The 10,691-nt window shown below is 39.6% G+C and overlaps 1 protein-coding gene across 8 annotated transcripts in view; it reads left to right on the forward strand.

Moving 5' to 3' along the window:
* Positions 1-9,887, forward strand: part of MYL10 (myosin light chain 10) — a 62,078-nt gene extending 52,191 nt beyond the window's left edge. For 7 of the 8 annotated variants that reach the window (XM_062614947.1, XM_062614949.1, XM_062614942.1 and 4 more), the window contains 3 exons: positions 210-314; positions 3,807-3,885; positions 5,367-6,233. In XM_062614947.1, the coding sequence (XP_062470931.1) occupies positions 210-314; positions 3,807-3,885; positions 5,367-5,592 (410 nt within the window). In that variant the 3' untranslated portion in view covers positions 5,593-6,233. Of the gene's footprint in view, positions 1-209; positions 315-3,806; positions 3,886-5,366; positions 6,234-8,852; positions 8,902-9,643 lie in introns of those variants that run through there. The other variant, XM_062614944.1, reaches the window with a different exon arrangement.
* The last annotated feature ends 804 nt before the right edge of the window (positions 9,888-10,691 follow it).

The following is a 10,691-nucleotide window of genomic DNA, read 5'->3' on the forward strand; positions in this document are numbered from 1 at the left end:
TATTTATCCTTCTTACTCCTTCAGTCACCCTTTGATCTTGGAGCCAGCTCTGCCAATTTGTTTCACACCGGGGTATTCTGGAGTTGTGTTCTACCATGTTATTAGCGAAGTTGCACAGAGCCCTGAGCTCCCCAGTCGGAGGAGATGAATGGGAATCGTTTTTTGAAACACAATTTGTGATTTATTATGAAAAATGATCTCTGCTGCAGGTCGTCTGAATGTCAAGAATGAAGAGCTTGAAGCCATGGTGAAGGAGGCGCCAGGTCCTATTAACTTCACTGTCTTCCTTACTATGTTTGGGGAAAAGCTGAAAGGTAAGTACCTCTGGGGGGTTGGAGAGGTATCTGTCAAAGATCCTCAGCACTGAAGTATCTCGGCACCTTGCAAGTTATAATAACGTATCCACAGAAGATTGCTTAAAGGCAAGGAGTGATCTCCATTTTTGCAGACAGAGCTGAAGTATGAAAAGGCTATGGGACGGTCCAGAGGACAATTCAAAGGTGTTGATTTCAGCTTACATAAGCTAACATGAAAGTGGTAAGTTGAGGTCCAGAAAGTAATGAAATCACAGCAGCCTGGAGCACAGTGCAGATGAGTTACTCACTGTCAGTGGGTTCCTAGGCTGAATGAAGTCTATTGCTCATGCTATAGTGGTATCACTCCCAGTGTTAGCTGGTTTAAAAGTATTTTCAGTATTTCTAAAAGAAAAACCTTCTGCACACCTTTGGCTCAATAACAAGCACGACCTCCGCATCATTCCTGCAGTTACAGTGCATGAAGGAGCAACATGGCCTTCCCTCATTTTCTGTAGGAGTTGTAACCCAGTGGCCCAGCCTTGGTTTCCCTTGAGGTCAACAGTAATTTTACCATTGGATATTTTGCTGAATAACTCTTAATAGAGGGGAGAAATTAAAATAATTTCAGTAGATTTACATTGATAAGGGAGAAGGATTTTGCCCAATGCCACGGAGTAGATAGGGATCACTGTAGGGAGTCCAGGAAATGTGGGTACTAAATTTGTTGCAGGAGCTAGTAATTTAGTTGTGTCTCTTATACTCTTAATGGCTAGAAAGGGCAAGAGAGGGAGTGGGAGAGGCCAAGAGAAACCTCTGGTCATTTTCCTATATGCATTAGAGGTAAGGGAAAGCCTTGACCTTCAAAGCAAGGTTGGCCTTAGCCAAGCACATTCCAGAAGTTTGATAAAATAATTAATGAGCAGAAAAGCAGAAAAATTTGATCCCATCTTCTCAAAAACATTCATTGTGTTGCTACTGGACTCTGTCTTTTTATTGCTGAGCACAGCTTCAGTGAAGGGCTTTCCACGCGTAGAATAGGAAACAGAGAGGTCTGAAAGAAAGAATTAATGTAGCTAGTTCTCCAAGAAATACATTATTGCTAAGGAGCAAGACATGTCTGGGAAGCATAAGAAGTGATGGCAAAGGCTGTAGACTGACACTGAAGAGAGGATTTTATGACCCAGACAACAATTTGACTCGTCACAGTGGCTCCTCCACCTTTACATTCCAGATGTCAGCTTGCAGAATAGGTAGTGCCTTTTCCTCCCTAATCTTCCTCCTGGGATATGTGACTATTTCTTGTGGGGTGCCCTGCTTCCTATTCCTGTCTATTTGTAATGCTTACCACCACACAGAGCATAGAAATTTGTTCTTCTTCCTTTCCCCTCTTCCCTCTTGTGTCCTACGATGGCTGAAGCTGGCAAGGTGTCTGGCTCTGCCAATTGTGTGGCCTAAAAGCAGTGCCAGCACAGGAAGGTGAATGGTGAAGCATACCCCTCTTGTCTGCAGGTTTCCTGTTGGCTACCAGCAGAGGAGGAGGGTTTTTTTGATTTCCATTTGGTGAAGGGAAAATCACAGCTGTGCTTGTCATGCCCTTCTGGTTGGGTTTGTCATGCAAAGGAAGCAGAGCCAAAAGACTGCACATTCCCAATCAAAACTAATTGGGATGAAGAGCCTTTGTAGTGCAATTAGAAAGGGAGAAAGGGCTAGAGGAAGTGGATATGGCAATTTTGCAACACTCTTTATTAGCTAAGTACCACTCAGAGAATTTGGTGAAAGGTGCTTTCTAAGTAAAATTTGTTGTGCTATAATTGATTTCTGTCATAAAGGGGAAGCTGGGATTTTCAGGACGAGCTTTAGCTTTGTATATTGAGATTATGATGCCAGATGAACAGCTAACAAAACGAGGTTTATGTTAATGCCAACCACATGGAGCTGTTTCTACAGGGAGTCAGAATAATACAATTTGTACAGAAAACAGAGATGCCGCACATCAAAGAAACCACTTTATTTACCAGCTAATCAATAAAGAATGCCTGCTGCATTGCTTCTCTTCAAAGCCAAAGTCCAAGGATATGACAGAGTAGAAAATGTAAAACACAGTAAGAACAAAAAAAAATCCCCCCCCACAGTGGTGACTACTTTAAATGCGACCTTTCCTCCGAGCTGGAAGACACTTCACTTCATGGGACAATCAAAATGCTCATTAAATGCCAGTGCTCTTTGTATGGATCACATATTCATTGCAGTTTGAATGCGTTGCCCATAGCATGGCAAAAGAATATACATGGTCAGTGCCATTAGGTTTATTCAGTATTATATCCACTAAAGTACTACTAATAATCCTTATTAAACCTTTTAAACAAAGAAAACTAAGGCGGCATCGTGAGTGCATGTAGTCATGGGAGCAAGGGACCTTGACTGGGTTCCGTTCTGGTTCTGTCTCTGCCAGACTTTGAAACTGCAGTTCTTCATGTTACTACCATGTTTTAACCACTCTTTCAACATTTCAGTATTCCAAGTAGCTTCGTTTGTCCGTGGGTCTGTCAATCTGCCTGTAAATTCGGTTTCCTACAGTTACAGTGATTTTCATTATATATACTACCATAATATTTTGTAACACTGGCAAAGTGACAGAGTATACAGTGTATCTTTGGTGTGGGTTGAAACTGACAGTGAGTGTACTCACAATCTGCAGTGTTATGGAATAGTCAGAAACCCCAGCCAAGATTCAGGCACTCTGAAAGCTAGTCCCTGACCCATTTTTTTCCAGTCTAAATAGATGGGACAGATAAAGGATGGAAGAAAAGGAAGGCTATTACTATCATTTTACTGCTGGGAACAGAGGAGCAAGGAAATTAAAGTCATACCAACAGACTGTGGCCCAGCTAAGAGCAAAAGCAAAATCTTGGAGCCATAGTCTAGTGCTTTCAGCCATCCTGTTTCTGTAAGTAACACTAATGAAGAGATCCTTCAGTGGAAGTGCACTACAGAATGTAAGCAGAGAGCACCATTTTACATTGATCGTGCTGTTTCCATTGCATTCCTTTGTCATTCTGATTTTAGGATGAACTCCATTTCCTTTAGTGAAGAAAATAACCCCTTCCCTATACAGTGAAGAACAAGTAACATCACAAAGTGTTTTTACAAGGAACGTCCAGTACAAGATTAAAGGAAGCCAGTGAGGGAAACAGTTTGTTATATTTTCATTTCTGAAAGCCACTAATCCTCTGGGTACTGATATTGGAGACCAGTTCCTGGAAGTTTTCTCTCCTGCAGACATAGAATAGATATGAGTTATTATTTTTAAGCTTCTGAGCATTGAACTATTCACCTCTATTGTTTATCTGACATGACAAATGCTGCTGACTGAAGGAACCTTTGTCTTCAAACCTACAACTGCAGAATTTTCCATTTTGCTCTGTTTTTGAGTGAATGCAATTACTTAGCAAGTATTCAGAGGCTATAGAAACACATCCAGGCTGCTAAATTATATTTCATTAATTTTAGGCACGGACCCAGAAGAAACCATTCTGAATGCTTTTAAGATTTTCGACCCAGAAGGAAAAGGCCACATAAAGGCAGACTAGTAAGTTTATTTCAAATCCTTTTAAAAGAATAATAGTAATAATAATAATTGCACAGGTTTAAAGAACAGCTTAAAAGCTATATATTATGCAGTATTTTAAGAGGCAGAAGAGCTGTCAGGCAGAGAAAACATTTAGCTTTGTAAGCCAGAGTTAAAAGACTGGACTATTGTATGAATGTATTTGTATACTAAAAAGAGATGTTATTGTCTTCAGACACTGCGAGAGGCAATGGAAATATAATCACATGTAGGCTATTAGATAGCCTTTTTTGAAGGTTTGGATATAAATCAACACATGAGTCTTTGTAGATTAACTCCATATGTAAAATGAAAATGAATGTCTGGTGCCTAACTGAGAGTGCTTGTCTAAAATGGGAAACCTAGCCCCCTTTTAACCAAAGTGATCAATTTAATTAACTCTGGGACATGGTTTTAGTGAGGACATTTTCCTTGTTACATGTTCACCATCAGAGCCTTCTGCTTCTAGACAATAATTTGCTGTAAAATTCCACTACATATGGTGGGAGCCAAAGCAAATAATACTGGTAATAAGATTACAATTATTGTCAATATGGCCATATTTTAAATAAGGAGGCAGGACCTCATTTGTATTCACAAACTGTTACACCACCAAAGCCAGGTAAAAGGACTTGAAGTGCTAATTGCACACATGTAAATCCTCATTGCACTGTCAGAGGGTGTAAGGAGACCCTCAGGTAAATGAGATAAATAGTATCAGATCAGGGCAGTGGATGAGGAGATCTGACCTGTGGTTCTAGTGGAATGCTTTATATGCCTAGATTTATCTATATACTTAAATTCCCTCAGGAATTTGGGGTCTATATTTCCACTACAGGTAGATTTTACAAAGCATAATATGTATAGGAAATTTATTAGGGATCCATGAGTTACAAAACTGTATTTGCACCAATTAATTCTGCTAATGTCATCATAAGGTAAATGAAAACTAAACCTTTGACCAGAACCTCAAAGGTGGAGTTTTCTATGACATTATCTGCAACTACCAATGTCTCACAAAAGTTAGTTGAAAAGACAAAATTCACGCAAAGTATTTCTATCCATTGCCAATATGCTTTTCTATGACAGTAAGCCAGTGGGTCCGAGAGTCCTATTCTGGTACACAGTATGTAAAAACAAAGCAACGAAACAGTCTTTTCACTAAACTTCCAAAGTAATTAAACCACAAGTGGATGTAGCAAACAGTCTGAAAGAATAGAGGGTTAACAGGCATCCCTATTGCTTTTGGGTTATTATCCAACCAGCTGGGGAAGAGCAGTCAGAGAAACACATCAGAAGTGACTCAAACAATGAGAATAAAAGGTAGCCTGTTGCCAAATAGGCCAGATCACACAGCAGTGAAATCACAAGCATGAAATACAACCCTCTGATAATACAAAGCCCATGAAATGTTGTATTTCCCGCCACTATCTGTAACAATATACTGCATACAAAATCTGCGGCTTGCCACCCTGTGTCCTGTTCTACATTCCTTGGATGCTGGAAGCCAGTTGGAGTTTGGGGCAAATTAGGAATGCAGTATCATGCTCCAAAATGAAGATGAGAGAGGAATACTTTTATTTTTCCTTGATGAAAAAGGTCAACCTTGTCCCTACCCCCACTGCACTGCTAACATTAGACAATTGTTTTAGTTCATCACCACAACAGAGCATAATGTTTACTTATTAGACCCGAGGGTAATGTTGATCATTACAGAACAAACCATTAAATCAATTCCGTGAATGTCTTTGAGGTTTAACTTCTATTCATATGCTTCCAAAACTTAGACATTGGAAGGTTTTGAAATAATCTTTCTGCTGGCTCAAACAGCCATTTCAAACGACAGTTAATGTTAATAAATAATATTTCTCCATATAAAAAAATCCTGGAATGTTTCTCTCTAAAAGCAGCCATACTGACCTTTTAATAAGAACTTCTTTTTATGTTCATGGGGTTAACCTCCTTGTGGGGATTTTTATGTCTCTTCCCTCTGCGTGTTTTCACCTCTAGTCTGGAAATGACTCACTTAGTCCATCTGATGGAAGCTGGGATGGAGTCTTCTAACCTTTCCAGAAGCTCCAGGAGTTTATAACTTACTTCCAAGTTCAATGACAGACTTTGTTTATCTGCATCATTATACCACACATCAAATCCTTCCTATAGCATGATGTTAAAAAGAGAAAATGCTTTTGGTCGCATTCTCAGCTGGTGTAAACTGGCATAGCATTCGGAAAGGTTGGATGATTCAGTCCTAAATGCCATTTGTGGGACAAAGTGAGTCAGGCCAACATCAACTGTGCCTCATCACCATGCAAAAAAAAGTGTTCAGATTTGTACCAGATGAAAATGGACCCAGGGAGCTGAGCTGCATCCGGACCTTTGGAGCTTAGTTTGGCTGAGGTAGTGATGTTTCTCATCATAGCTATAGAGCACTGCTCATTTCAACTCACCTGTTTTCCTCCAAGCCAGCATTATAGAAAGGGCAAACCCAGTGGAAAACCAAGATGTCTCATAGATTTCACAGATAATTTAAAAACCCAAAGTATTTGTACTAGTAGAAAGAACTGATGCCAGGCAGGACAAGAGGTGACATTTAGACTCCTGTGTCAAGGCAAATGGATATTCTCTTTTGCCCAGAAGACTTTGATTTTTTCTTTTTATTTGAGGAGCAAATAGTCTTCAAAAAAAAGAAAACAAGATACACAAAGAAAAAAGTGTATAATCTGTAGCTTTGGAAACTGTGAATGTTTGTTTCCCTATAAAATAAATAATGGAAAATGTGCATAGATCCTTAACTCAGTCCTTCCTTCTGAGAGTGCCAGAGCCTACTGGGCTGTGCATCAGAAGACTGTAATTAGATATTTGATCTTTTCTTTTCCCCTAAATACTTTAAGCATGTGAACAGAAGACACACAGTGCCCAGATCTCTTTAATTCAGTCCTGTTTGTGATGAAGTTTATTTGTGACTTCTGACAAAATTGCTGTAAGTGCTTCCTTCTATTCACCAAGCTCCTTCCTGTATCACACTTCCTATTTACATTTGCTAATGCTGCTTGCCCCTGTGCACATATATCCAATAATCAGCCCATGCTGATGAGGATGATCTCTCTACTCTTTCACCCACTGATTATTTGAGAATTCCACTTCAAAAAATGCAGGCACATAGCAAATGGCTGGGATAACAAAATAGAAAGAGCAATGTGAGAAAAAAGAGATGGGAAATGGCTTTGCTAAATTAAAGAGAATGGTAAAGTCATGCAGGAAAAATATATACAATAGCTTAAGCTCTTTCTGCAACTTCAGAGTATTTCCTAGAACTTGAATAGATATCTTCACTTTTGTCGTTATGGTTAAGATCCTTACCCAGAACCTTCTTTTTTCAGTTTTCCCTTTCTGTCCTTCCAAATGAGCACTTCACATCAACAAGAAAGAGATTCAGAAGTGTATGTGCCTCTTATGCAAATCGGGCCATGTCTTTGTTGTAGCCTTTACTGGAAAAAATATGTGTGTCAGAGATATGAAGAAGTTCAGTTGTAGCTTTGCCATCAAAACTACACTTTTATCTGTGTGACTTTCTTGACTCAAGATCCGTGGTGTATGTGGGCAGAAAGGGAAGCTTTTCTGTTTTGCCTGAACATCTGCATCAGCAGTAGGTGAATTTTGCTCATATGGAAGTGTTCCTGCGCAGGCATGATTTCTATTAAAAATACTTAGTTTCAAATATTCACTTTAAAAAGCAGAAATAAGTATTCACATTAAAAAAAAAAACAAACAGAAAGGGCTGTTCCAGAAGAGCTCTTGCTCTCACTCCCCCACACAAATTCCTCCAAAAAGCAGCCTCTTTTCAAATCTACTAACAAAACCAGATTTTTATGCTTGTTTCAGCTTTTGGGTTTGTACAACAGACGGCTCATCTGTTATCACAGCTTTACAGTCTGCTTTACGGCTCTAGAAAGAGTACTGAAAATGTGTGAGTACCTTTGGTAGTCAGAAAAGGAGCCACCTCTGCCTCTTCAGTGTGAATGCAAACTCTTTGAGATTAATATAGGCTTTCTGCAGGAAGGGGGAATTATTAGTGCAAGTGAAAGGGATGTTTACATAATATAACTGAGTTCATACTGGTGGAAGTTCTAGCACATTGGGCATGTCCTGTCCTCAGCACTGGGTGAAATATAAAGACATTTTATCTAAGGGGGTGAGGCTAAGAGCAGTGATCATTCTCCCTGGCTTTTCTATTCATTCACCTGTGAACTTAGGTAAAAAAATTACATGCTCAACTGATTTCCCACAATGGGTTTGAAAAGAGGGTAAATCAGCTGAGAGTCTGTCCCCAGAATATTCTCTTTGATGTAATTGCATAAGATGCAGATTGTGTGTGGGATAAGCTCCTTGTTACAGTGCTGTAACTCCAGAACAAGACATTGTACCATGAAATACAACAGGTCTCATGCAGTTTCATGGTCTCCTCTGGGAATGACTGCATGCAAATAAAGGGATTCTCAGATGATGATTCGGAATAGCTGTTGGAGTTCTCTTTCAAGTCCTCTTTCTCATTTCATGCTCTGTTCCTTTCATCCTCAGATTTTACAGAAAATATTCTCTCTTTTGGTTTTGTGAAGTGATCCAAACTTTTAACAGCAAGTGAGAAAACCTCCCGTTTTAGGTGAAGATAACCATAGCAAATTGCTGTATTTCAATTACAGTAATAACCTTAAACAATTTTAAACCTCTATAAAATGTCACAAAAGCAAAATAAGTTGGCAGAGCGAGGCATTGACACTGATGGGTGCCCACAGAACATCTTTTACAATATCATGTAAGGATTAACAGCTCTAATTTATGCGGTCACACAGATTTTCTTCCAGGCAACTTCAGGAGGGATCTTGCCATCTGAATTGTCATGTGCCATTATCACCCTTTAATCGGGTTATTTCGTTTTATTTGAACAGCATCAAAGAAATGCTTATGACACAGGCAGACCGGTTCAGTCAAGAAGAGGTAAGGGCCGTCTTTACTCAAATTAGGAATCTATTTTATTCAGCAAGAAGAATTTGCCCCTCTTTAAATGCATGAATTCAGCTGAAATCCAGACTGAGAGAAGGATGGTGCCAGCTCTAGCAATTAGGAACAATTCACAGCATCTCCTCTGAATAGCTCCATGGCTAAATCAAAGTCAAACAGATTGTTTGGACTTCCATCCAAGTGTAAGCGTGGCCTATCTCTTGCTGTTCTTTCCTATGGTGAGATGGGCAACGGATTTACTAGAGTTTAAGTGGGTTTGGGTGGGGACTGTGATCTGGTTTCCATTTCTGTGAGAGTTATTTTGTTTGAAATCTGAAATGAGTTCTGAAACGAGGTACTGACTTTGTGGTTTGTGTGAGACTGAACATGGATTCTGCTGGCTGGGAAGAGTTTAGAGGGACTTCATTTTCACAAGAGGAGGTTGAGCGGACTTGCTTCATGGCAAGAACAGTCCAAAGTGCAGTACTTGGCCAGGGCTTACCTGGATTTCAGGAATGCTCTTTTTGACAGGGTACTTGTTGGGATTCTGGCAGGGCTGTATTAACTGGTTGTGTCCTAATTCCTATTTCAGTTTTACTGAAGCGAAGCAATAATCTTCCATCGAGGTTAACAGGTCAAGGCAGAAGGGAGCTGAACTGGGGGGGGGAAACAAAAACCAGTACATGTTGCTGTCCCACAGTCCTATGTTTGTAACACTTATCTCCTGTTTGCTTGGCAGATTAAACAGATGTTTGCTGCTTTCCCTCCAGATGTCTCTGGTAATCTTGACTATAAGAACCTCTGTTACGTTATCACCCATGGTGAGGAAAAAGACTAAGAGGAAAGAGATGAGCTTCTCCTGTGATGATGCACCGAGTTATTTCATAATGCTTTTGTGTGCAAGACAAAGGGCTAAACATTCAGTATGTGAAGCCATGTGGTCATCAGAAGAGAACCAATAAAACAATTGAAATTGGATTAAAGTCATTTAATGCTCCTGTTTTTATAAAATATGAAAATACCAATTTTGTGAGTTTTTTCCCAGCCTTTTTTTTTCCTGTTAGTGGTTTGAAATGGAATTTTCTTGATGAACTGGTGCTTTTATGATTTATTGACATCCTAATGTTCACCAGATGGTCCACTGGGCACTGCAGTATTGCTTAACCTCTTGTCTTTTATACATAAGCTCCATGTATTAATTGAGAAATCCTTTAACTTATTGCACCAGGAATAGTATTTAGTAAATAGAATTCTGTTCCATTTCACAGCCCTTAGCAATGAAAATGTAAATAAAAGAATCTTAAGTTCTTATGAATATGCAACATGCCCTCTCTATCTTAGTAATGTGGCCAGTTTCTGAAGCCACTTGACTCATTTGCTTTGGTGCAAAAGAACAGAAACAGTAGGAGAGTGGCTGTTTTTCTCATGATATAATTTACCTAGGTGCATTTAGAAACCAGTAACAGCAAATTTCACCCTTCATAGTTACCTTTATTATGTGTAGGAGGTTGTCTACGAAATAACAATAATGTCCAGTCTTTCACTCCCTGGTATTAGCCTTATTTTACAGGTGAGGCACACACCGGAAGGATTTCTTGCCAAAGGTCATCAAAAGTCTAGGGACAAAGACAAGAAAAGAACCCGGCACAGTTGCCCAGGGTTACACATGAAAGCAGACTACTTCTCCCTTTCATAATCCAAGATCAGCGTGGTTTCTAAAACAGGCTACAGTTTCTTGTATTTGGACTTCTAGGAACTGGATGTATTCTGCCTATGTGGAATACTGC

Source organism: Pezoporus occidentalis, unplaced genomic scaffold (genome assembly GCF_034315485.1).
Source record: "Pezoporus occidentalis ecotype Australia unplaced genomic scaffold, CSIRO_AGI_Poc_V1 ctg179, whole genome shotgun sequence".
NCBI classification, from domain to species: Eukaryota; Metazoa; Chordata; class Aves; order Psittaciformes; family Psittacidae; genus Pezoporus; species Pezoporus occidentalis.